Genomic DNA, 27,947 nt, shown 5'->3' on the forward strand with positions numbered 1-27,947 from the left:
CACCCTCCTCACTTGTGGGAAAACCTCTTTGCATTTAGAGTTAATTGAACTGCAAGGAAGGAGACTGGCCAGGGAATAGGGGGAAAGCAATTCTGTTGCTCCTCCTCCTGTCTGTCACTTACCTCCTGACTCTCTTCCAAACCAAGCTCAGCTTCATCAAGGTGGCGGCAGAATATCCTGCCCAAGTGCCAGTGCCTGCTTAGCTGCCCTGTGCATCCCAGGCTGCCTTGTTATCTGGCCATTGTCCCTGGCCATTGGGACTGCTTCTGATGGCTGTGGCCTCCGCTGCCCCAGGGAGCATCTTCTGTAAGCAGCTCCTTTTCTCTCTCCTGGTGAGTAACAACCAAAGGATTAGGGAATTCAAACACGTTACTACCTGCTTCCTCATTGCGATTTGGGCTTGAAAGAGACTAGCAGTGGGAATGGGAGGCAGAGAAGAGAGATCGGGGAAAACAAAAACAGATCTGAGGAAGATTCAGGGAAGGGTTGGCACACTTGGGATCCAGGATGAAAAGTGTTTCTCTTACTTCTCAAGCACCCACTGCCAGGGTGTTAAAATTTTTTAAGGGAATCCCTCTTACATCCTGCTGTGGTGTTTTTCTAAGCAGTAGAGAAATGAATTCATTCCTTAGGCACTTGGCTCAGAAGGTTCTGAGGTTTACTTTTGCTACCAGTGATTATGTAAACTCATGTTATTTAACATGCTGAGTTCTACTGAGCTACAAAAAGGAGAAAGGATTCTGGTGAACATGGAAATTATCCAGGACTTTTTGAATTTTACCCATGAAGCAGTTTAAGCAAAGAATGGTTTAAGAAAAATAACAAAAATGTGACAGTCATTGAAAATATCCTTAACTTGGTTTCCACTTGGTTTTTAATAGCTTTGTAACTGTGTATAAGGTGCTATTTCTTTTTTGGTGGTGTGGGAAGAGAGGGGGTTTATTTCACACATGCATCCATCATTTCTGAGCTGTGAATTTCCTTTTTGTTCATTTTAGCAAAATATTTTTGTTTCAAATTATATTTTTAGAAATGGCATGTATGGGGACAAATATTTCCTCCATGTAAATAATATACAATGCAGGCTTGTTGGTCACCTTCTCATTCTGGAACTGCTTGAGGAGAAGATAACTCAGATACCATCTTGAGTTAGTACAAGTTTGGTAAAATGTAGTAAAAATTTTCCGAAGGATTCTACCCACACTTCTTTTGCTTCTGATCCCTGTACTATCTGCTATCTCTTGGATAATTCATCTCCTGTTCATTTATTTCTGACCCTGAAACTAACTAAAAGGGTGTCACTAAGACACTTAGTCATTGATTTAACCTGAAGACTGGAATAGTATTTAATGAGTGGAACCCCTCAGTGGCTCTGCCCGCAGAGGGAGGACCATCAGCATGGACTCCTAGGATGGGAAGAAAAGAAGATGGCAGTGGGAGTAGAAGTGTGGATATAACCTATGAGAATGTCTCATATATTTATATATCTGCATGTACACCTGCATATGTACACACACATACACATACAGTCATACGCTGCATAACAATGCTTCAGTCAATGGTGGACTACATATATGACTGGTCCCATAGATTATACTGGAGCTGCCCTGTATAGATGAACCATTTCTTACTTTTTGTATTATATTTTAATATTCTTTTTCTATATCTAAAAATGTTTAGTTACACAAATACTTATAATTGCCTACAGTATTCGGTAGAGGAACATGCTGTACAGGCTTGTAGCTTAGGAACAAGAGGCTATACTATACACCTAGGCTTTACCATGATGTATACCATGGGGTATACATATATATACCATGGTGTACACCATGTAGGTATAACCTAGGTGTGTAGTAGACTATGTATTCTAGGTGTATGGTAAATATACTCTACGATGTCTGCAAAATGATGAAATCACCTAACGTTGCATTTCTTAGAATGTAAGCAATATGTGACTGTGTGCATATTTATACACATGCACACACATGCATATAGGTATATGTACAGGTATATGTGTATATATATATGTGCATGTGTGTATATGTATGTACACATGTATATCCTAATTACAAAATGCTCTTTCAACATTATATATTTAGACCACTACTAATAGTTTGATCTATGCTCAGAAAGTTATTTGAGTATAATTTAGTATGTTCCTTGGTATTAGGGATGAACATATTTAAAAAATTAAATACATATGAATGTCTCATGTTTTAAAAAGTGGCTTTTAAATTAGAACTAAATAAAATGTGGTCTTTTAAATTCTAGATTTCTGCCTAACAGAGATTAACAAAATTACAAACTATTTAATTAGACTGCTACAATCTATCTGATAGACTTGATTTGAGCTGGAAAAAAAGTGCACATCCTTAATATGGATGTTAATCCATTCTCTTTCCTCCTCACAAATAACGGGTTCCATCATTCTAGAAATATATCTTCAGAGAAAAGCTGCTCATAAAATTGACCTACATGTTTCTTGGAAATCTAGCTCTACTCTGTCTTCTATTTAAATAATAAAAAAGCAGTTATTTTGATAATGAGAAACAAATGTAAAATGCCAAGAAAAGGACACAAAATACGTTGTGAACTTGTAGACATTTTTGAAATGATAGCTTTTCTTTTGTTTTTCAGATAGTATCTTTGTGTTTGAACTGCCTAGCTTTTAAAACAATAGCTGGGTCTTGAATTTCATTAAAAATCTTTACCTATTTGAAAGACACTCTCCATATTTTGACCTATATTTGTTTTTAGACTAGTCATGTGATCTGAGATCATTTAGACTTTGAAGTTTTGGCCAAGTCTGTCTGAAAATTGATTTGAGAACAATAATTTTAGTGGGGGTGGCATTTTTTTGTGAGGTAAAAAAAAGTCAACTATTTTCTAGACTCTATCAACTATACCTTCAAACAGTAAAAATAATGATTGGAGAATTAGTACAGATACATAATTATGCATTTCAGAGTTAAATATGTTCTTCACGCTAAAAATCAGACAGACATTTATGAATGGTTTTAGAGATGTATAACTTCTATTTAAAGTCAATGGTTTGTGAAATGTTTTCTTGCATTGTTACAAGTTAGGTTCTAACAGCTACTATTCTCTCAATTTTTTCATTGATACTAAATGACAGTGTTATCCCTAAAGCTATTCTCTTTGCTGGTTCCTTTTAAAGTGAACATTAAAAATTTAAAGAATTAAATGATTAATTTGTTTCCAAAATTGGCAATATTTTTATTAATAAGAAAAAGTTGTAACATGAAAATTTGTGATCAAATGTAATTCCTGATATATTTTTTTCTTTTTTTTTGAGGTTTTAATATTACTTTGCGATGCTTGTCAGAAAATTTCTCTTCGAGTTCCTTCTCATCTTCAGGCTGAAACACTTGTAGGCAAAGGTGAGAAACTTTACTAACAATTTCATAGTTGTAACTTGGCACATGTAGCTTCAGGCTGCCCTTGTAAAGTTTGGGGTAAAAGCCATGTAGTAGCTACTTGATGTTAAAATTGGACGTGCAATACTGATAGGCTACTTGTTTTTTGGTAGTGGTTAGAAACAATTAAAATACTAAAGTTAGTTGTGTACTTCTCTTGCCAAAAAAATTAGCAAACATCAGAAGGCTAAATTATCTTGGATTACATTAAACAAAGCAAGGCACCCAAACCAGGAGCATATTCTAATCTGTATCAGCTAATCTGCTGCTAAAATTTCAAAGCCAAGATTCTTTAATTGATTGGACATGAAATGGATGTCTCAAAATTTAAATGCCTCCAATAAATTTGTACTCAAGGCTGATTACAATAAACAAGCATCCACCAAGAATAAATGTGACATATTTCACAGAATACCTTGTGAAAATCAAAGTTTTGGTGGGTCTTGGTGCCATAGGCATCTCTGAAGTATAAGTTGATTGTTCTTGAGTTCAAAGGTAACATTTTTTTCATCAAGGTTTTTCACTGACTTTGAGTTCACATGTAAAAAATTACAAACTGAATAGAGAAATGGTATCATTTCCAAGCCAGATGCTGTTTTTCTCAGTGCTTTAATGTTTTAAATTATTAAATACACTGAATGTGTTAAATATGAATCTGTAAAGGAAGTAATTTGATAATGACCACAATGCATTGGGCTCACTAAACCTCAAAATGCATTACAGAAAGATTATTTGCAATATTACTAGGAAATATTACTTAAGAATAGACTAGTTTTCTTCTTATTTATATATTTATTTTTTTGAGACAAAGTCTTGCTCTGTTGTCCAGGCTAGAATGCAGTGATGCTATCTCTGCTCACTGCAACTTCCACCTCCCATGTTCAAGCAATTCTCCTGACTCAGCCTCCTGAGTAGCTGGGATTACAGGTGCCTGCCACCATGCTCAGCTAATTTTTGTATTTTTAGTAGAGACGGAGTTTCGCCATGTTGGCCAGGCTAGACTTGAACTCCTGACCTCAGGTGATCCACCTGCCTCAGCCTCCCAAGGTGCTGGGAATACAGGCACGAGCCACCTGTATTTAGTAGAGACAGGGTTTCACCATGTTGGCCAGGCTGGTCTAGAATGCCTTACCTTGTGACCTGCCTCCTTCAGCCTCCCAAAGTGCTGAGATTACAGGTGTGAGCCACTTAGTTTTCTTATTTTTGGCAAGGTAGTTTTAACTATCAAACTATTTCAAAAAGTTCAAATCTGCTGACATCATACAGTTATACCACTTATTACATAAAAAATCAAGTTTGTATACAGAGATATAAATTCACACACACACACAAGATGATTAAGAGTTCAAAGAAAAGAGAATAAAACCAGTGACACTAGGAAAATATTTTACTTCTTAAATTAATGTATGGCGAAAGTAGTGGAAAATGTGACTCCATTAATTTAATTATTCAATCTTCATGGCCCCCACACTTTAGAATAGCAGGTGCTGAGCACATTCCAAATGTAACCTCCCTTTCTCTGCTTCTCATGCACTAACTCATGGTTGTCATTCCTGTAAAACTTGTTCTACTCCTTTTTCATCTGACAAATTGCTGTGACATTTCTTCCCTGCAGTGAATCTGGAGGAGTGTCTCAAGTCGGCCAGCCTAATCCTGTCCAGTGATCCTAACTTCAGAGTTCTAGAAGATGGCTCCATTTATACAACACATGACCTCATTTTGTCTTCTGAAAGGAAAAGTTTTTCCATTTTCCTTTCAGACCGTCAGAGACAGGAACAAAAAACAATAGAAGTTGTACTGTCAGCAAGAGAAAACAAGGTATAAGGCAAGGGCATAAGCAACCTTGCACAGTAATCTGCTTATGGGCCTCCTTCATGTTATATACTCCTTTCACATTAAAATCTGTGCTACTGAATGATAAATTTGTCTTTTTCCACTTACAATTAATGTAAATAAAAACTAGACTTTTAAGGAGTGGCAGAACTATTTACAAATTTGTATAAAGATAAATGACTCTGTAGACAGGGATCAAAGTAAGAATATCAAAGTTTTCTGATAGTAATTTCAGGTTTGGCAATAAGAACAAACCAACCTGAGGAGCAAGGGCAAGACAGGGGCGGGTCTAAAACTCAGCGAAATGTGATTCAGGCTGGAGATGTGGGCTCCAACCTGTGCGGCTCTCTTCCCATTGATTGCAGGTTTGAGTCTCTCTTTAAAGAGGAGAAGAGATTGTCTAAAGCTTACTTCCATCTTACTCAAAAATTCTATGAGGGAGCTCCTCTCTTCAGAGAGTGGAGGTGTGGCCAGTCCACAGGATGAGTTTGAATGTTTGACTCTAGGCTCATTTTCTTGCAGTGAGTGCTAGAGCTCAGTTCAGAAAGCAGGAAGAAAAAGTTGCTGGAATTTCCATCCCATTTTCAGGAAACTCACCCTAATGAATTTCATCTTATAAAATCATTTGTTAATAACTGATTCCATTTATGAGCAGATTTCCCAACTAAATTCCATTTGATTATAAGAACTCCTCTTAATATGCTTAAGGCTTACAAAATGTTATTATATATCCACATTGTAGAGTCCCCACATTGTGTAAAATCAAGTATACTTGAGCAAATGCTGACCTGTGTCTTTATAAATGATTGTACTGTAGCAAGGGTTTTAACAGATTTTGGTTGTACCACTCCTAGTGGAATAAAGTGATTCTTAAATATTTATTAATTATCTACTTTGAGGAGGGTCTATACCTTCTCAAAGTGACGTCTTTCCAAATGCTCTATACAGTTCCTGGTGGTTAACTGAGTAAATAGAGAAATAGGTAGAACAGGGGAACATAACACAGTCTGAGGTGTGTGTGCCTGTTATCAATAGAAATGCCTTGATGACTATCCATGATACTCTAATGTATAATCCTTACATCTGCTTGTTGATGTACGTGTCGAAAATCACAGTTCCAAAAATGATAAGCAATACTACATTCCTTTGTTTCTTGTCAAATGTAGGCTCCTAAGAAGAGACATGCCAAAGACACAGCCCTCAAGCGCAGCAAGAGACGATGGGGTCCTATTCCGTGTTCATTGATGGAGAACTCATTGGGTCCATTTCCACAACACATTCAGCAGGTGCATTTCACCTTATTTGATTTTATATACGTCAGAGTTTTTCATTGTTAAACTTTTCATTTGAATTGCACAGCATGTTGAATCAGAGCTTTAGACTAATGGTACAAATCATGGTCATCCATTCACCAGAACTAGGATCCCATAGAAGTGACCCAGTATATCTTATTACTTTCTTACAGATATATTTAAAAATTTAGAAATAAGTTTTGTATTTGGAGTTTCTGATCTCTTAAGTCTACATCTAAATTCACCCAAATATTATGCTAGACTTGTTAACACTAATGTACAGAAGGCACACCTACATGTGTTGCATAGTTCAACTCTCACTTAAACTAACACTTGCTTTTTTTTTTATAAATATGGCCTGTATTTCTGCTTACTAAGTAAGCCTCACTGCCACATAGCTGGAATGCAAACATAGAACAGTTTTGAAATTTTGGAGTGCAGTGGCACGAACTCGGCTCACTGCAACCTTCACCTCCTGGGTTTAAGCAGTTCTCTTGCTCACCCTCCCAAGTAGCTGGGATTATGGGCACCCACCACCATGCCCGGCTAATTTTTGCATTTTTGGTAGAGATGGGGTAGCATCATGTTGGCTAGACTGGTCTTGAACTCCTGACCTCAGGTGATTTGCCTGCCTAGGCCTCCCAAAGTGTTGGGATTACAAGCATGAGCCACTGCGCCCAGCGAAAATTTTGTAATTTTTGAGGAATTAATTGTGGAAGAAAAGTTGTATTACTTCTAGTTTTATTAAACACATAATATTTATTTCCAAAGAATTTAAAATCACTGAAACTGTTACTGTTACTTACATGAAGATAAGAATAAGTAAATAAGAATTGAAAAGGTGTATTACTCTACAAATTTCATAGATATACAAATGACAAAAACCTTGAGATCAAATAAGTGACAGAATTTGTGACTTTGCACAATGCAAAATGCAAATAAAAATTTGGAAAACGTGGGAGATCATGGACACATAAGCAGAAGAAAGAAAGAATCGGAGAGTAGGAAAGAGGGCTAGTGATCAAAAATGAACCATCACAAGAGGTTAGGTTGAAAATATTTATCATGACACATTTGTTCTATTCCTGAATTATTACTGCAGATTCAATCTGACACTGCACAGAATTACACCATCTTTTATTCCATAAGTGGACCAGGCGTGGACAAAGAACCCTACAATTTGTTTTACATAGAGAGAGACACTGGGGATATCTTTTGTACAAGAAGCATTGATCGTGAGCAATATCAACAGTTTGCGGTAGGATTATTAAAATATTTATTCAGATTTATATCTTTATTACTGGCTTATTAATATTTTCAATTATGCTTGTTCACATATTATAATAAATTATTTGATTTAATATTTAAGATATTAATATGCAATATAAACTTTAAATTTCTGTTTATCATTGATGAGGAAAAACAGTAGATATAATAAGAGAAGTAGAGCGGGAGAGGATATAGAAAATATAATGAAAGAATTTTAAAGGACATATTTTGGTCTATAATCCCAGAGAAATGACAAAGAGTTTCGCTGAGTTTAAAGTTATCTATAATAAAATAGCTCAATTATTCTCAAGCCTCGCTGTACATTATAAGTCAAGTGAGAACTTGAGAAAAAATATGGATGCTTGGACGCATGCCCAGGTATTCTGGTTTAATTGGTCTGGGATGGGACCCAGTCATCCAAGGTGATCTTAAATGTGTAAGTGTTGGATCCACTCCTTAGCCCCTTACATAGCTTTGTGTGTGTGTGTGTGTGTGTGTGTGTGTGTGTGGTTTATTCTTTTCTCTCACTATTCTTCAGCATTGAGATCCCTTAGTACCATTTTACTTTGTAGGCAACCCAGAACAAATTTACTAATTCATTTGATTCTATCTTATCCTATCCAAAGACAAGACAATTCTAATTCTTCTGATAATTAAATCATTTCGTTTCTGTTAATTTTATGTAATTATTTGATGTTCTCATGTTTCATCTGATGAAACATGAAATTGATGGTAGGCTTTTGGAATGGTGGTGAATAAAATTAATTAAACATTTATTGTCTTGAATCGTAAAAGAGTATAATAAAGTTCTTTGCTAAAGGAGCATATAAAAAAACTTATCTCATACCTGTGCAGTTCAGAGAGTAATATCTTAGCAGACATATGGAGAATGAGTAGTAGCTGGTGGCCACCTCAAGGCAGCTATGAAAGAAGTTAACAGTTGTGGGGAGGGGGAGTGGTAGATGCATGTTCCAAGCAGATACATCAGCAATGGAAATATTTGCTTGTTAAAAAGAGAACAACAACAAAAACTCTGGCTGGAGTGTAGTTTGAAGCTAAGGAAGAATGTGAAATATGAAGCCAGGGATGTAAATAAAAACCAGAGAGGGAAAGACCTTAGAATTCATCCTAAAGAGATTAGATTCTATTCTAAGGAAATTCTCCAAGCACTCTATAATAGATAGTGAAAATTTTGAAACTATACACACACACACACACACACACATACATATGTACATATTACCTATATATACACATATGTGTGTATGCGTGTGTGTATAAATGTTCCACTTTAGATGTTTCATTATTAAATATAAAATTAATGGTGGGATTATAATGGCATATTTTCTTTATAATTTTATGTACCTTCCAATTTCTCTAGAATAAACATACTTTACTTCTAATAATATAACACATTTTTACTTTAAAAAATAGTGTATGCAAGTTCTTACAAGAGCAGTAAGCTAAGCACCATTGCAATCATTTTGAACTCTCTACTCATTAACAAATAAATAATTGATAGAAAGTATCTAAGTTCTCTGCCATTTTTACAGTTTCTTACTAGAGAAAAGATCTAACACTAGAAGTCACTCTTGAGGAGAAATAAAAAGCTGCCTACTCTGTATGTTGCAATGTCCACTTCATTTTCAATTTTGCTGAGGAATTATTTGATAGGGTTCTATTTGCCAACCTGCTTTCTATCTTTGCTTGTTACTGTGATCATTGCCAGAGGAAAAAGGAGAGAATAGTTTATAATTTAAAATAAGTTACAACTTTGTAGTTTTATCCAGCCAATATCTCAAAATGGCAGCATTTTAAGGAATAAAAATTCACAACATCTATATGAAGAGAAAGGGAACGATTGTTAGGAAAGGTGAGTAGTGTTGACATCTGGATGTGCTGGTTGTGATGATGATGACGGTGGTGATAATAGTGATAGTGGTAGTAGTGCTGATGATGGTAGTGGTGATGGTGGTGGCAGTGGTGGTTATGTTGATGTGGTGGTAATGGTGATGGTGGTGGTGGTAGTAGTAATGGTGATAGTGGTAGTGGTGATGATGATGGTGGTGGTGGTGATGGTGGTGGTAGTGGTAGTGGTGATAATGATGATGATGGTGGTGATGGTAGTGATGGTAGCATGGTGATGATGATGTTGGTGGTGGTGATGGTGGTGGTGGTAGTGGTGATGATAATGATAATGGTGGTGATGGTGATGATGGTAGTGTGGTGATGATGGTGGTGGTGATGATGGTGATGGTGGTGGTGGTGGTGATGATAGTGATGGTAATAGTGATAGTGGTGATGATGGTGGTGGTGGTGATGGTGGTGGTAGTGGTGGTGGTGATGTTGGTGGTGGTGATGATAGTGATGGTCATAGTGATAGTGGCGATGACGATGGTGGCGGTGGTGATGGTGGTGGTGGTGGTAGTAGTGATAATGATGATGGTAGTGATGGTAGAGTGGTGATGGTGTTGCTGCTGCTGATGGTGGTGGTAATGATGGTGATGGTGGTGGTGATGGTAATAATAGTGACAATGATGGTGGTGGTGGTGGTGGTGGTGGCGATGGTAGTATGGTGATGATGATGGTGGTGATGGTGGTAGTAGTGGTAGTGGTGATAACGATGATGATGGTGGTGGGGTAGTGATGGTAGTGTGCTGATGATGTTGCTGCTTCTGATGGTGGTAGTAATGATGGTAGTGATGGTGGTGATGGTGATGGTAGTGGTGGTGGTAGTGGTGATGGTCATGAGGATAATGGTGGTGATGGTAGTGTGGTGATGATGGTGGTGCTTGTGGTGGTGATAGTAGTGGTGGTGGAGGTGATACTGGTGGTAGTGGTGATGTGATGGTGGTGGTGGTGGTGATATGGTGAGGTGATAATGATATATTACTGTATTCCTCCTCTGAATTTAGAATTAATCATAAAAAAGATATAGATATCAGACTGATGGAAGTCATAATATAAGTTTTATTACTGAAAAATACCACCTGGGAGTTATTTGGGGAAAAGTAAGTAAGAGGGCAGAGAGAACATGGATGATTATTTTAATACACTCTATCCCAGAGTTTGGAGTGTAAATTCTTTCCTCTCCAGGTTAGCATGATCAGTGAACATGAAATGTTGCCTTTTAACACAATAATTAGGATTTTGTGGTTACTTTAGCAGCTAGTGGGTAAGTCATAGATGAGTCTGATTAAGGAGTATCATAGTTAAAATTGTGCTTTATGAAAATAAAATTAGACTTCTGAGACTACATAGATAGGAATAGGGAATGTCAGAACAACTGCAGCAAAGTTGGTGAGTCAACACGTAGAATGCATTTGGAGTCACATGAAGATGATAGCAGTGGGAATAGAAAAGAGAACATGCATGAGAGACACACAAATGCCATAATCTCTAGAAGTCAGCAACTGACTGCTAAGGCTCATGAGAGAGAGAGAGGAGTTTAATGCCTGGAATTTTAATCCTATTTCATTTAGAAATGGTTACAGTAGAGAAAATTAGAAGAGTTGTGGTAAAGAACGTGTTAATACAGAATTTACTTTGAGGAGGCTTAGTTGGTAACATGAGTGATGAAAATCCGTTCAACAACTATTTACTGAACACTTACTATGCACAAACCACATGAGGAGGGTGCAGGAATAATTTGGAGTTTAAAGGGAAAGGAGATTAAATACTGGCTGTTGGGAACAAGGTGTTCATTTTGAAATGGAGTTTCTCATATGTATATGCTTTTATTAACATTTTTATTGTGAAGAAATACATGCTTACAATAGAAAAATGAGAAAATATAGGTAAAGTACTTAGAACTGAATTATCCTGAAAGAGTTGTGATGTCTTTTTATTTGTATATATATATATATATATATATATATATATATATATAAATCTAGACATAAATAGAATTATATTTTTAGGAACTTTAAAAATGCTTGTTAATAACATAACTGGGGGAAATCTACATGCATTCTAACAAGTGAAACCGTGTACCGTTAATTCAGGGAGCACCTGGAGTACATGGTGCTTAGATTGTGGGAATAATGAGAAATAGCTCCTAGAGGGGTTTGAAACCACGTGGCAGGCAGAGAGATTGCATCTGTGTGTTATCTCTCCATTGCATCACTTCTTAGTTACAGATCTTTGAGGGTGATTTTTTTTTAATGTTACATTTCCCCCCACTGCTAGGCTTACTTTTGTGCATAATTTGTCATTTGAGAATACATTCATAGTACTTTTCTTTCTTTCAGTTATATGGCTATGCAACAACCGCAGATGGCTATGCACCAGAATATCCACTCCCCTTGATCATCAAAATTGAAGATGATAATGATAATGCCCCATATTTTGAAAACAAACTGACCATCTTTACTGTACCTGAAAATTGCCGAACCGGTAAGTTCACATTTTATAGTAGTATGATAAAGAAGATTATTTGACACTTCATAAGTATTAAAGATGTTTACCTTTTATCATTGCATTTTATCCTTTTTCTGGTATTTCTGATTACACACACTTTTTTTCCCATTAGGGATTGATGTTATATGACATTGCTGTTAAGGATTGTAAATGACTGAGCAAATTTTCTTAAATTTAAAATATTATACATTTTTCCCTTTTATATCATGATTTTATAATTCTGGCAGCATTTATTCGACTCAGTTCTCCCCAAGGTAGAGTTGTTGCTGAAGTTGGTATTTGGTTTACGAATGCATGCTTAGAAAGTCTGGAGTGAAGGAATTGTTGCTCAGTTTTGTCATTGGGAAAAGTCATAGTTCAGTGTAAAACAGGCTATACCCAGAAATTCATACAGAATATTACAGGGGAGTTATGAGTGAACCAGGGATCACTTTTTTTCCCAGCAAAATAAGATGTTATTTTTTTCATCATTCATTCAGTGTTTTTTTAAATTGTCATTTATCTATGGATATGTAGAAACCTAAATGTAGGAAAAATTCAACTTTCTCTTCTAAGCAAGGAAAATACTAGAAAAAGAGTGATATAACAATATATACAGGAATGCCTATTTTATGGTGCCAAGGAATATTTTTTAAAAGACAAAGCTGCATGTGTACCTTCAAATCTAAAATTAAATTAAGTTAAATTTAAAAATAGTCCGTGAACATAGAGAGAGAATTTCAGAGCTACTGTTTCTAAAGGTAATAGCTCATTTCTCTAAAGGTAGTGTGGGAACTGTTTTCACATATGTAGAATACAAATCAGGTTATTCACAGGAGCCACCTAATTGAAGTTCCCGAGTAAGGGAGACTTGAAGACATTTTTGAGAACAGTTTCACATTTCTCAACTTGGGGAGAATTTGCTACAGCAATGCCTTGATTTTATTTTGTTTATATTTCAATTATATAAGTAGAAATTTTTGACAGTTTTGAATTTATCTAAACAGGAACTTCAGTGGGAAAAGTGACCGCCATTGACCTTGACGAACCTGATACTCTCCATACCCGTCTGAAATATAAAATCTTACAACAAATTCCAGATCATCCAAAGCATTTCTCCATACACCCAGACACCGGTGTCATCACCACAACTACACCTTTACTGGATAGAGAAGTAATGATGATTAATTAACTTTCCAGTCATTAAACTACATTTAGACTGAGAACTCCCAAGAGAAGTTGCAATATGGCCGCTCTGGCCTCCTTTCTCAGCATACTTCTGTAGGCTGTGGTTAGGGCTTCTCTGGAGACATCCTCTGTCCTTCACAGAGATGTTGGGAAAGCACCATACATTAGACAGGGTCTCACTTGAGGTCATTAACCTGATTTGATCTGTTGATGATTATATTGTTTTACATTTATTTTATTTTTGTTTTAAAAAATATTTTTATCTGACTCTAATATGCTTAACTTTTTAAATTAATAAACTTCCTTATAGCAGCTTCGGGGTCACAGCAAAATTTAGTAGAAAGTACAGACGGTTCCCATCTACTCCCTATCCCCCACCCCCACACACTTAACCTTTCCTGCTATCAACATCCAGCCACACAGTGGTATGTTTGATGCAATCGATAAACTTATGTTCACACATCATTATTACCCAAATTTCATCGTTTTCACATTGCGGTTCACTCTTGATGCTATATAGTTTATGAGTTTGAACAAATGTATAAAGACATGCATCTACCATTATAGTGTCATCCAGAGTGATTTCACTACCCTAAAAATCCACCTATTGAGGATTATTGTGCTTCTCCTATTGAAGCCTTCTTCCCTCTTAACTCCTGGCAACCACAGTATTTTTACTGTCTCTATAGTTTTGCCGTTTTTAGGAATGTTAGTTAGAATCAAATAGTATGCAGCCTTTTCAGATTGGCTTCTTTCATTTAGTAATATGCATTTAATTTTTTTCATGTCTTTTTAAGTCATGATAACTCATTTCTTTTTAGCACTGAGTAATATTCCATTGTCTGTATGTACCAATTTATTTATCCATTTATCTACTGAAGGACATATTGGTTGCTTTCAAATTTTGGCAATTGTAAATAAAGCAGCTTTAAATTTTGAAATGTTATATTAAACACGTCATCTTCCCATTGTACTGATCAGCTCATGTTTCATTCTGTGCTTGTGTTTATGATTTTTTAAAATAAAACTTTATACAAAAAGAATATTTGTACAATAATCATGACTAAACAGTGGTTGTGATAATTGCAAGTTATAGGAAATAAAAGTATTCATTAATGAACTTATTCCTTTTTTTCAGAAATGTGATACTTACCAGTTAATAATGGAAGTGCGAGACATGGGTGGTCAACCTTTTGGTTTATTTAATACAGGAACAATTACTATTTCACTTGAGGATGAGAATGACAATTCACCATCTTTCACAGAAACTTCTGTGAGTATACCTCTCTATTCACTCATCTGGATTCATCTACTTTTTCAAAAAACATATCTAGAATTTGGTAGCTCTGTGAGATCACACAGTTTAATTTAAATGACTACTACTTGCAAATAACATAGGGAGAAAAATATGATTTCTGTAAAAATCATTGAATTACCAGTTATTTCTGGATGCTAGGAAAATAACCATGCTCTTGGCTACCGAAGAGCTTAGCCTTAGATGTAGCTCATGTGTTCAACATTTTTTTTTTTTTTGGTGTTAAGCTCTAGTGTCAGATTCCTTGTCATTAAATTGTTTTTATAGGGTGAAGGAGAAGAGGTACTTTCTCTGGTGTCCTTTACATTTCAGCTTCTTAAGATGAATAAGGAGCTAGCCTATGGGGACAGTAGTACAGGCTGACTCACAACTCCGAACAAGCTCTTCCTGTATCATCAGCAAGCTTTTCCTTAGGCAGTAAATAATATGAGATGTGTGTGTGTGTGTGTGTGTGTGTGTGTGTGTGTGTGTGTGCGCGCGTGTGTGTGTGTACATATGCATATTTCTACTTTTATGATGATAGTTTCAGGAAATCGTTCTCCTTTCCTGAACTTTTGATAAATAACTTATCATTTTTTTCATTAACCTATACCAGCGTACGAGTAAAGGAAGGAAAAATTTGCAAGTACAGTGATAGGCATATTCATATATTTTACATTAATCCCTACAATGTATGAGGATATATTTGACCTCATACTTCATATTTCACATTCTGAAGTCTAGAATGATTAAGAAAATTATCTTAGAGAAGTTCAGAAGGTAAGACTTTTGGTAACCTTTGAAGAATGGAGACGATATGGAAAGGCAATTTAGGAGGAAAGAACTAAGCTAGGCATTAAATTTGTAAAATGTTTCCCGATATATTGAGTGCATCTTTTCACATCACCTTATTTATTTTTTCTTTAAATACATGTTTTAGAATATAAAACCACATTGTTAAAGTTATAAATTGGTAATAATAAGAGGAAGCTCTTTCAGTATGTTACAGAAGTAGAAGAAAACAGAATTGACGTCGAGATTTTACGAATGAAGGTACAGGATCACGATTTGCCAAACACTCCTCACTCAAGAGCTGTATACACAATCCTACAAGGAAATGAAAATGGAAACTTCAAAATTAGCACAGATCCAAATACAAATGAAGCAGTGTTGTGTGTTGTCAAGGTAAACAAATAAAAATAATCTGGCTATGCTTTAAAAAATCCTAACTCATGCACTGATTTTAAGAGATAGTTCTTATATGTATATGACTAGAATACTGCTATGCAAGACCAAATGATTTATAGTTGTTTATATAAACTTTTTTTTTCTTATTCTCTTACCCTAATTTCTCTCTTAGGGGAAAGTCATGTCAGGTACAAAACTCAGTGTCCTCTATATGAAGAAAATCAAGACAAAGAAATATTGAATATTGAACCAGATAGTTGCTTTAGAAGGGGTCTTAGACACTCAGTTGTCCAAATTTTTATTTTATAAGAACACAGAAAAGATGAAAATGGAAGAAGCACTATTTGAAATCAAACCTCCTCAACTTTTCAACTCCTTTCATGTTCATATTATATTTTTACCTCTCTGTGATGTATTCTGTAAGGGAAACGATTTCACTAAATATTCAGCAGCTTTTCCCATTAATTCCCCTATATGCCAGGTAGCCATTGCTTTGGATTTTTAAAAATGTAAATGCAATTACTGGTTTCTATGATGATTACTTTAGTTTTTGGTTTTTAGTCCATCTATCCATAGTTCTCTCTAACTTCTTACATAGCTTCCTTCATTAATTTCTTGGAGACAATGTAAGTCCTCAGAAGGTTTATGCAGACATTGTGCCCTCCTGATAAGATTTTTAGAAAATATTCTTTAATTTTTGTACTGTCTATTCTTTCTTTTTTCTTTTCTTGTTCCTAGGTTTTTCCCCCTTGATTTTTCTTCACCATTTAAATGTTGTTTTAGAATTATTTCTAATTATTCAGTTTAGGACTGTATTAGTTTGCTTTCCCATGGCTGATAAAGACATACCCCAAACTGGGAACAAAAGAGGTTTAATTGGACTCAGAGTTCCACATGGCTGAGAGGCCTCAGAATCATGGCAGGAGGTGAAAGACACTTCTTACATGGCAGTGGCAAGAGAAAAATGGGGCAGAAACAAAAGTGGAAACCCCTGATAAACCTGTTAGATCTCATGAGACTTATTCACTATCATGAGAATGGCACACTAAAGACTGGCCCCCATGATGCAATTAGCTTTCTCTAGGTCCCTCCCACAACAGGTGAGAATTCTGGGAGATAAAAATCAAGTTGAGATTTAGGTGAAGAACACAGCCAAACCATATCGAGGGTCAAATACTTTCATCAGGAACTAAACAGCCTGAAATCTAATGTGCTTGGAAAAGGTGCTGTTAAATATCATTCTATCTTTTGACTCGGGCACAGAGTAACTGCTCTATTACAGCCAAATTTCTATCTAATTATTTTATATACTTAGTTTGTAGGCACTTTAGTTGTCACTGTTATCCCATATAATAAGCAATGAAATGATTTTTTTCACACACTTATCTTACATTTCTATTAATATTTAAGCTTAAAACAAAAAAGGCTGAAGGCAAGATCTTCCAAAAGGAAAACGAGAAGAAAAATGAGTCGAATCTGAGAATTAACAATTTTGCATTTGGCAATGTTTGTCACTTTAGGAAGCTAATTATTAGTCTTTAACTGTGTTAGCCCTAACTTTAGGTTACATTTTAAATGTAAAAATGATATTCCTTTGTAGAAAAATTTGAAATTAGAAGTCTTATATATAATGTTACATGTTGACTTATTAAAGTATGCTTATTTAACAGCCATTGAACTATGAAGTCAGTCGGCAAGTCATTTTGCAAGTTGGTGTAGTTAACGAAGCACAATTCTCTAAAGCAGCAAACTCACAAACTCCTACAATGTGCACTACAACTGTCACCGTCAAAATTAAAGACAGGGACGAGGGCCCGGAATGCCACCCACCAGTGAAAGTTATCCAGAGTGAAGATGGCTTCCCAGCTGGCCAAGAACTCCTTGGATACAAAGCATTAGACCCAGAAACACGCAGTGGTGAAGGCTTAAGGTGATGTACTTTTCAAAAAGCTCCTTAATTTTAATTGTGATGTAAATTGATTTTAAAGTTAGGAATGTTTTATGTATTTTTCAAAAGAACAGATTTTAAGATGATGTCCCTTCTTTGATTTGACCATTTATATTTGATTTCTAAAAATTAGGTACAGGAAGTTAGGGGATGAAGATAACTGGTTTGAAATTAATGAACACACTGGCGACTTGAGAACTGTTAAAGTACTCGACAGAGAATCCAAATTTGTAAAAAACAACCAATATAATATTTCAGTTGTTGCAGTGGATGCAGGTAAGTGCCATTTTCTGCAAATAAAATATAAATATAGGATACATTTTTAAGGAAACCTTGGGGTGAAATCTGTTTATTTCTAGACAAAATATAATTCAAACAATGTTTGCATTATTATTGTTGATGTTATTGGAAAACACCCAGTTTAAACTCCAGTGTATCTATAATGCAAAGCTGTGAAGTAGAGAATGGCCAGTCTAAGGCTTAATTACATCATAGTAAATTTAAATGTAATTACATCACAATTAAAATTAAAGTCTATGGTTTCAAAGACAATCCATATTATTAATTTCTGCTAAGGCAGTGGTGGCATACTAGGATCATCTTTTTTTTTCAGAAGTGCAGGTTTAGATACATTATGATTTGAACTTGCTGATAGGGTTCAACACATCTCAAACAGTTGGGTTCAAACTAAATTTCTTCTGAGCTTCTCTTAATGGAGAACAAATAATTTATCCTATTTTATGAAGGAATAGTCAAATAATGACTTAAGTCTTTTTTGGTGGTTTGCGATCTTTTACCAAGGCCAATTTTGGAATCAATTCTGTAAAGAATGTCCTCCAAATATAGTAAAGTTGTGACCTGGAAATTCTTTTGAATATACAAATTTCTGTCAGTAAACCACTTGTTAGTATGTTTAAATATGTATTTATAAATGTTTTTAAATGTTTGCTATCATATGTATTTATATACATGTACTACTATGCTAATTTATACATCATAAAAATACTGAAAAGGTATTAAAAGAGGATGATAAGAATGTAAGTATAAGTCACGCTATTTCATTTTATCACATTGGTGGCAAATTTACCATAAATTTTGGCAAATTGCCATAAATAATAGAGATAAATGAATTTGGGCTTGTATAACATAGCCTATTCTTTTGACTACCTGCCTAATCCAAGGAAGTTTCCACTCTTTTTATCTGCATATGCTGGTTGTTTGAAACAAATTAGCTGATACAGCAATGCTATAGGGTTTTTTTTCTGTGTCTATTGCATTTCTTTAGAAGGAATGGGTGAAAGTATTAATAAATACATATCCAATTTCATGGTAATTAACACAAGTTGGCAGTAGTGAAAATGTTCATGCCTGTTTATTTGTTTTGATTTTTTATAACAAAATGCAAACAATGTATTCTCAGATATTATACCCCTACTTTTTTCTATGCTGGCAAAGGAGAGCTTATATTTACTCATTTATTTCCCAAGTGTTGGTTTGTCTATTAATTTCAAAGTATTAGACATGTTGCCATGGAAATTAAGAATGAGAAGATAAGACCAAATTCTCACATGGTATCAATTATAGAATTATTATATTTTCACAAGAGATTCTATGGTGTGAGAACTTTCCTCATAAAGAATGTATGGATATTATCAGAAGTGGAGATCAATTAAGAGCTGTTCAGGTTAAAGGATGAAAGAGAAGAGATTACAGAAATGCAGAGGCCTAATTTTTAAAAAATAAAATACTATTTAGAGAGGAGAAAATAATGGAGAACGAAATAGTTAAAAATTAACTTTGTCTTTTGGTGCTAAAAGACCACGTCTGTGGGCACAGTGATCATAGTGTAAGAAAATAAAAGGCAAACTTGAACAAACCTATGTTCCAGAGCCATAGATAACTGGGGTGTGCTTAAGAAAAAGTAAAGATAAGGCCGTTACAAACTTTAATGAAAAACTGTATAGTGATATGAAGGAGTTTGTTTCTTCAAACTTTAAGACACGCAGGCACACACACACACACACACACACACACACACACACACGCACACACACACAGGCACACACACATTTGTCTCTGATGCTCATGAATATTTCTGGATGATGATCTAGGTATTCTTCTAGCTTTCTTAGACTCCAACTTACTTTCTTGTGTCAATCCTTTGTCAGTCAGGCTGATGTCCCTGCTGTCAGTCTAGACAGCACTTTTACATACCTTCCATCTAGAATAGCATTGCTCCTCCTGTCTGAAATTCAGGTCCCTTAATTTCTTAAATAAATGGCAACGACAACTTTTGTATTGTTTCCATTAGTCTTGATTCAGTTGTTCTCTAAATACCTTTTGAACTGGGAATAACAATTATCATATATGGTGTGACTTCTGTAGAAAAGTTTGCTTTCATTGTTTCTCATGTATATTCTGTTTCCCTAACTAGATTAATTATGAGTTCAATTTTCTATAAGGACCCTTTTTCTTTGGTAAACCATCTGTTTTGAAGTGTCTGGCAGAAAATTTGGTACACATATGCAAACGCAGGTGCTGATATTTGTCATTCCTTTGTTGTTTGAGAGTTCTATGAATTTCCAGGCTATAAATTTCACTACGAAGAGCTTTGCAATTCTAGGGGCATAGTTAGCACTTGGAAAAACTGGTTTTAATGTAGAAAATTGAGATCAAACATTTACTAAATGCTCCTTTATTTTTTGCTTCTGTAAAAAGGATTTTCTTAAGAGAACAAATATATTAAGTTGTCATGTAGAAGTGGTAAACATTTTGCATGTAAGAACACGAACAAATTGTCCAAAAAGAACATGAACAAATTGTAGGAGATTATTAGGAGGCATACTGTAGCTTAATAAGAAAAAATTTAAATATTTTAACCATTAATTTTAAATTTTATGGAGTAGGCTGATTTATAATGCAGCGATTCTAGTGATTGAAACATTTGAGTAGCAGTAAAAAACTACTGCTTTTCAGCATTGCTGTTGACGTGTTATGAAGATTTTTAGTTAATCCAACATGTCATGTACTTTCTAGCTCTGTGATTGCAATGTTTCTTACTCATTTATACTCGACATTTGCTTATACGCTTAATTTAAAGTAAGGTTTAGAAGTAGATAAGCATACCCAATGATCTTTCACCATGCTCAGCTATTATCAGTATTTGCTTATTTTTGGCTGTTTACCTCTTCCCAGGGGTAAAATAAAAGCTTACCATCAACCTCTTATAATTTTTGATATCTTCTAAGACAAGTTTGTCCAACCTGTGGCCTGCAGGCAGCATGCAGCACAGCAGGGCTTTGAATGAGGCCCAACAAAAATTCATAAACATTCTTAAAACATTATGAGATTTACTTGCAATATATATATTTTTTAGCTTATCAGTTATCATTGGTGATTGTGTATTTTGTATGTGGCCCAAGACAATTCTTTTTTTTTCAGTGTGGCCCAGGGAAGCCAAAAGATTGGACACCCCTGTTCTAAGACCCTCTCAGCTTTGGCTTTGATTGCCTTCCATGTAAATAATTTCAGGCATCTTTCATTCTGTTTTTATCAACATGCTTAAAACGGAGACTGGAATAGAAAATAATAAGTTATGGGATAAATGTTGGTTGAATATGTGATTAAATGATGCTTAATTTTCCTTCCTATAATTACCACATTTTTATTGGATTTTTAAAGTGTGGTTTCTCACAATTTTTCCATAAAGAGAAAGGCTTTCTGCTTAAATTTTAAAAGGTGAAATTATAGTACATATGTCAACTCATGTGTAGTGTATGTAACTAAATTTTTTATTTTATAAAAGACCTCTTTTCCACATTATTCATTTCTTTGCTAGTTTGCTGATTTTAAAGTTGTTACTTATATTCAACTTTATTTGCTATTTTCTGGCAGTCTTAAAGTATTTATATGCTATTGCACATTTATTCTTCTAATAGCTACATCTCTTTTTTATTTCTGAATATTTTAAACATGTTCAGATAGTTTTAAAATAGGCATAGTGATTACTTTATATAAACGATTAGTTTAAAAGTCACTGAATAAATTAATTATGTAGTTATTCAACAGAAAACAATTTTCCTGAAATACACTGCATGATATGACTTAGGGCTATTTAAAACTAAAAAGCAAAATGAATTATATTTGCATAGGAGTTATAGTAGTCTTCATGAGAAATTCAACATACATCTTTCAAAGTGTGGATCAGTATTTAAAACAAAAACGTGAAAAACTGCATCAATTATCTTTCTGTTTATTTCAATTATGATATCTTATCATTTATTGTAGTTTATTATTCTTTTGCAAATGGTGGAATTTGACATGTTTCTGAACTTCATTATCTCTTAAGCACAAATAATGGGCATTATTTTCACTAAAAATACTGTGTGTGAAGTCTTAGTGGCAATCAACAGATGAGTACAAGACAGTTGCTATTGTCAAGAACGTATGATTTGCATTAGGACAGAGATGAAAACTTACTTTTCTGGCGTATTCAATTAAATGTTTTCAAGTATAAAACTAGGAACTGCATTATGTTCAGTGTGTTAGGATAAAGTTATAGTGAGCTGGGAAATACTGGGCAAATCCCCAGGCTCTCAAGGTGAATACAACTTACTGTGTTATTAACATGTTTGCAGTTTAGTGTGTGAGCCAAGGTATTAGCAAAGAGTTCTGAGAAAATACTGGAATATGACTACCATTGTCTGTGGAAGTCACAGATTTCATGAGGAGGTGACATTTGAGTAGATTCTTGAAGATAATAGTATTTTACCTGGCAAAGAAGAGGAGAAAAGTATTCCTAGGAGTGGCAACCAAAAGCTACAAAGCAGAAAGGAAGGAGAACACCTAGTGCATTTCTAAAGTTTTCAAGGTTTGGGCAAAAAGTATATGATGTGACGGAGAAGCTGAGAAAGTGATTGATAACCAAATGTAAAGGGTTTGTATTCTAAGGATGAATAGATGCTCCTCACAAAGAAGGATGTAAGACATCAATTTTATTTCAACAGGTTATTTTTTGGTGATCTTCCTCATAATCCCATACCATTTAGTTTTGAAAAGCACCTGAAGAAATTATCTGATCCAGCCCCAGACTTCAAGGAACAGTGACATGTCCCTATTTTGTAGTCTTGGTGTCTGTTATCCAGGAAGCATGTGTGCAAACTCAAGCTCAGACAGCTAGTAGAAAGCAGATGTCAACTGTGTATTTTATAAATTGTTTAATAGAAATGCATTTTCATGTGAAGAAATAACCTATTTTTAATTTGTCTTAGTTGGCCGATCTTGCACTGGAACATTAGTAGTTTCTTTGACTGATAAAAATGATCATCCACCACAAATTAATAAAGACGTGACCATTTGTCAGAATAATAAGGATTTTGCTGTTCTGGAACCTGTAGATCCAGATGGGCCTGAAAATGGACCACCTTTTCAATTCCTTCTGGATAATTCTGCCAGCAAAAACTGGGTTATAGAAGAAAAGGATGGTATGTAATTATGCTAAATTTTATAATCAATAGGGACTTAAGACGGGTAATGGTTCTTTCACCTTAGTTTATCATAATAAATACATATTAATTTTAAGAAATTATTTTATTGGTCCTAAAAACAACAACACCTTGTTTTTTTAAAAAAAAACAAATTAATGTCATTATGATAAGCTTAGACTCTTGTTCTGAATATCTTTTAAGAAAACATATAAGTCCCATTTAAATTAACATTTGAGTAATATGGTAAGTGTAGATTAGTCTAATATCAACATAAAGCTACATCAATTATTTTTCTGGCTCTTCTGGGAAATAAAAATTAAAAAAAAATAAAAAATTAGAGTTTTTATTCTAAATTGATTCCTGCCCACTGAGAATATCAAGTAGAATAACATTGCTAACTAAACATCCTGTCTGTATATATTTTCTCTGTTTTTTTTCCCCTAGGTAAAACTGCCATTCTTCGTCAACGACAAAATCTAGCTTATAACAATTATTTTGTGCCTATCAAGATAAAAGACAGACATGGTTTAGTTGCAACACATGAGTTATCAGTGAGAGTATGTGACTGTTCAGTTTCATCTGAGTGTAACCTGCCTGCGAAAAATCCAAGAGACGTTAGACCAAATGTAATACTTGGAAGATGGGCTATTCTTGCTATGGTGTTGGGTTCTGTATTGTTATTATGTAAGTATATTAAGTATCATTGTCTAGAATGTGTTAGCTTAAATTTTATCTAATACTTTTTTAAACATGGCAGTTTTTTATATTAATAAATAGCCTTTGGCAAATGTGTTCTTTTAAAAGTATTGTATCTATTTTATGTCTTGGGGCTCTGAGTGATAGAAGAAACACATCAGTAACAGCAGATTAAATTTAAAGTAAGTTTCAGAGGTGGTAGCCTTAGTCCTTCAATAATTATCTGTGAAACATTGGGTAAATTATTTCCTCTTTCTTGAACTCATTTTTCTGTATGTAAAATGAAGAGACTGGATAAAAGTATTAAGATTCTCTCCATACAAAATAATATAGACTTTCAACCAGCCAAGTTTATTTAGGGAATACAAACATACAAAAAGAATTTGTGAAAACAGAGGTATTCCAAAATTTGCTCAGATATTTTTATTCCATAATGAAGTGATTTAGCATCATCATAAGACTTCCATGAGTGGAAAATGGTCATATGAGGCACTGAGGAAATGTAATACATGCAAAGATGCTAAGATTTTGCATTCTGCAAACTGCTATTTGGAGGTGCAAAAGTAATAGAAACATTGCCCACAATTAATTAAGCCTGCCTTTTTCACTCTCTCTTTCTTTCCATTTCTTTTTCTTTCTCTGTCTCTCTCTGACTCCAAAGAACCCATTTGCATATACAAATAATCTATAATCTTTACTGTATCCTAATTCATTGATTTGAGTTTCAGATTAAACTGGATATTCCCCTTATCACTGTATTAGTTGGCACACACTTTCAAAACTGGACATCAATTTTATGTAATTGCCTTTCTTGTTTGTATTTATGCCTCATGTTCCTTGTTTTGTTATTCTAAGTGTGTTCTGTATGATTTTAACTACTAATGATGCTATCTTAAATTTCAGTTAGCTAAAGTTACCATTTCAATGTTGAGGAAATAAAAGATACATACAAGTCAATTTTGGACATGGGAAGAGAGCTATTATTCATCTTTCTAAGCTACAAGTAGTATAAATACATTTTAAAATATTCTGTTTTTAAATCTTGTGACCCAAAGAGCTCAATTTATGGAATGAATTTTTTAAAACATATGCAAGAGAACTTTAAAAAATCATATAATCAAATGATTTAATGTCTGTTTTACTTTGATTTTTTTTTAGGTATTCTGTTTACATGTTTCTGTGTCACTGCTAAGAAAACAGTCAAGAAATGTTTTCCAGAAGACATAGCCCAGCAAAATTTAATTGTATCAAATACTGAAGGACCTGGAGAAGAAGTAACGGTAAATCAGATTTCATTCCTTTGAATTATATGGTGAATCAATAATGATGGATTATAACACAACGTCAATGATAATATCACTCATGTTTATTGAGCACTTGCTAAGCTAAGCAGAATTTCAAGTGGCCTCAATGTTTTAAATCATTGAAACCTCCCAATTCTACAGGGCTAGGGCTGTCACAACAAACTGAGTGACTTAAACAACAGAAAAGTATTGTTTCACAAATCTGGAGACTAGAAATCAGAGATCAAGGTGTTGGCAGGTCCATGCTCCCTCTGAAGGAACTGCAGAGGGATCTGTTCCGGGATTGTCTCCTAGCTTCTGGCAATTCCCTGGCTTGTGGCAGTGTAAATCAAATCTTCACATGGCATTCTCCCTGTGTGCATGTCTGTGTTCAAATTTCCCCTTTTTATAAGGATGTTGGTCATATTAGTTTAGGGGCGCACCCTAATCCCATATAACCTTATCTGAACTAATTATATCTACAATGACCCTATTTCCAAATAAGTTCACATTCTGAGTTACTGAGGGTTAGGACGTATGAATTTTTAGGGGACTCAATGCAGCCCATCACACCTATGATACTATTCTTCTGATTTTATGTATGAGGAACAGAGAGGCACAGCAGGCAAGTGATTTGCCTATGGTGGAAAAAAAATAAAAACGAATTGTTAATTTCCATTTTTCAAATTCACTTTATCACTTTACCTTTTCTTTTAGGAAGCAAATATTAGACTCCCCATGCAGACCTCCAACATTTGTGACACAAGCATGTCTGTTGGTACTGTTGGTGGCCAGGGAATCAAAACACAGCAAAGTTTTGAGATGGTCAAAGGAGGTTACACTTTGGATTCCAACAAAGGAGGTGGACATCAGACTTTGGAGTCTGTCAAGGGAGTGGGGCAGGGAGATACCGGCAGATACACGTACACGGACTGGCAGAGTTTCACTCAGCCTCGACTTGGTGAAGTAAGTTCCACTGTCTTTGAGGTCATATAAAATGGAAGTTAAATGCTAGTTATAAATCGGAATTTCCCAAAAGTTTTACTCATCATATGCCTGAAATTCAACATCTTTTAAATGTTGAATTATCATAGATGTGAATGTCTGGTTTAAACCCAAAGAAAAATAATTATCTTTGAAAATTCACCTTTTAAAATACAGTTCACAAAACTTTATCTAGGAGTGTCATATGTAGATGTGTTACAAAGGATAAAAGGTTGATAGCCTCTTCCCTAAAAATTAACAGAAAAACTACCTGGAATGAAATATTTATTATAGATGAATAAATGGATAATAAATTATAAACATTTTTCAGTGTGCTTGAGTTCTTTGTGTGGTTATAAAGTCCTGGCTATCAAAATCAACCAGATACATTGTTGAGCTTTTGAGTTTTAGTTCCTTGTTTTGTTTTATATTCAAATTAATCAGTATAGGTTTGATATTAGCCAGTTTAATATATTACACGATTACAGTTATATAGTAGTGTATAAACATAAGAATCATAACCTACAGAGGAAAACTTCAAATATACATGTCTTATGTTCAAATGGGAAATAATAAATTAGTTGTGTGATATATGTGTAGCCTTAATTTTTATAAATGTACTCACTAGAAGCATTTATTTATTTGCTATATTTTAAGAGTGAATATAATACAGACCAATCCTGTGCATTTTTTATATATAGGAATCCATTAGAGGACACACTCTGATTAAAAATTAAACAGTAAAAGGTAAATCAAAGACATCATTTTTCTGCTAATATATTTAGGTGTTTTTAAAAAAATAATAAAATGTGCTCTTTTTTGATACAGAAGGTGTATTTGTGTGGACAAGACGAGGAGCATAAACATTGTGAAGACTACGTTCGTTCGTATAACTATGAAGGCAAAGGTTCTCTGGCCGGCTCAGTAGGCTGCTGCAGCGATCGTCAGGAAGAAGAGGGACTGGAGTTTCTAGATCACCTGGAACCCAAATTTAGGACATTAGCAAAGACATGTGTCAAGAAATAAATGTGCCTTTTAGTAGCATAACATCCACAGCTGAATAAGTAGGAGTTTATTGCATGCAGAATGATAGCAGCATCTGCTAATGTTTTTGTTTATGGAGGTAAACTTCATCGTGTATAGGTAAGGGTACTATAAATATGAGACTTCCCTAAATTCTCCTTGTCTGTTATAATGTCTATGTTCTCTAGAAATCAAGGTTGTGTTTGCTAATTTTCTTTTATATGCATGTGTATATTGCCCCTTTCAGGACTGTATTGTACACTTTCTTGCACCTTGTATTTGAAAACTGATGTTACTTTTTGTGCTATGGAAGAGCATTTGGGAGAGCTGGGTGCTGCAGAGGCCAGTGAAAGATGAATTTGCATTGTAGATGTATGAATTAAATATTTTCTTCAAAATATTGGGAAGAATTATGTTCTTAGAAAATATTTCCTTTGGTGTCAGATAACTGCATTCTCTCCACTTGCGTAGTTTGAAAAGGGCTTTTAAGTATTCTTCAGCGCGGTCGTCAGTTTGGTGAATAAGCTCATTTCTCTTTTACACTATGGTACTCCTCAGAGCAGTGCTCCCAGCATTGTTTCCTTTCAGGATCCTTCAGCGCTCAGTCCTTGGACCTCTGCCCATGTGG

At 34.7% G+C, this 27,947-nt stretch overlaps 1 protein-coding gene across 2 annotated transcripts; it reads left to right on the forward strand.

The window, feature by feature from the left end:
- On the forward strand, positions 1–27,717 carry DSC1 (desmocollin 1). 2 transcript variants are annotated; one of them, XM_037727843.1, is made up of 17 exons: positions 1–332; positions 3,317–3,401; positions 5,053–5,255; positions 6,437–6,556; positions 7,665–7,820; positions 12,082–12,226; positions 13,237–13,403; positions 14,556–14,690; positions 15,711–15,896; positions 17,570–17,829; positions 17,981–18,123; positions 23,118–23,330; positions 23,778–24,017; positions 25,188–25,309; positions 26,030–26,278; positions 26,998–27,043; positions 27,125–27,717. In XM_037727843.1, exons 1-16 carry the CDS (start codon positions 270–272, stop codon positions 27,031–27,033), a joined length of 2,523 nt encoding a protein of 840 aa, XP_037583771.1. In that variant the 5' UTR covers positions 1–269; the 3' UTR covers positions 27,034–27,043; positions 27,125–27,717. The 2 variants fall into 2 exon arrangements, with proteins under 2 accessions (XP_037583771.1, XP_017353554.1); XM_017498065.2 differs by lacking the exon at positions 26,998–27,043 and having other exon boundaries at positions 2–332.
- The last annotated feature ends 230 nt before the right edge of the window (positions 27,718–27,947 follow it).

This window comes from Cebus imitator, unplaced genomic scaffold (genome assembly GCF_001604975.1).
Source record: "Cebus imitator isolate Cc_AM_T3 unplaced genomic scaffold, Cebus_imitator-1.0 Scaffold12, whole genome shotgun sequence".
NCBI lineage: Eukaryota > Metazoa > Chordata > Mammalia > Primates > Cebidae > Cebus > Cebus imitator.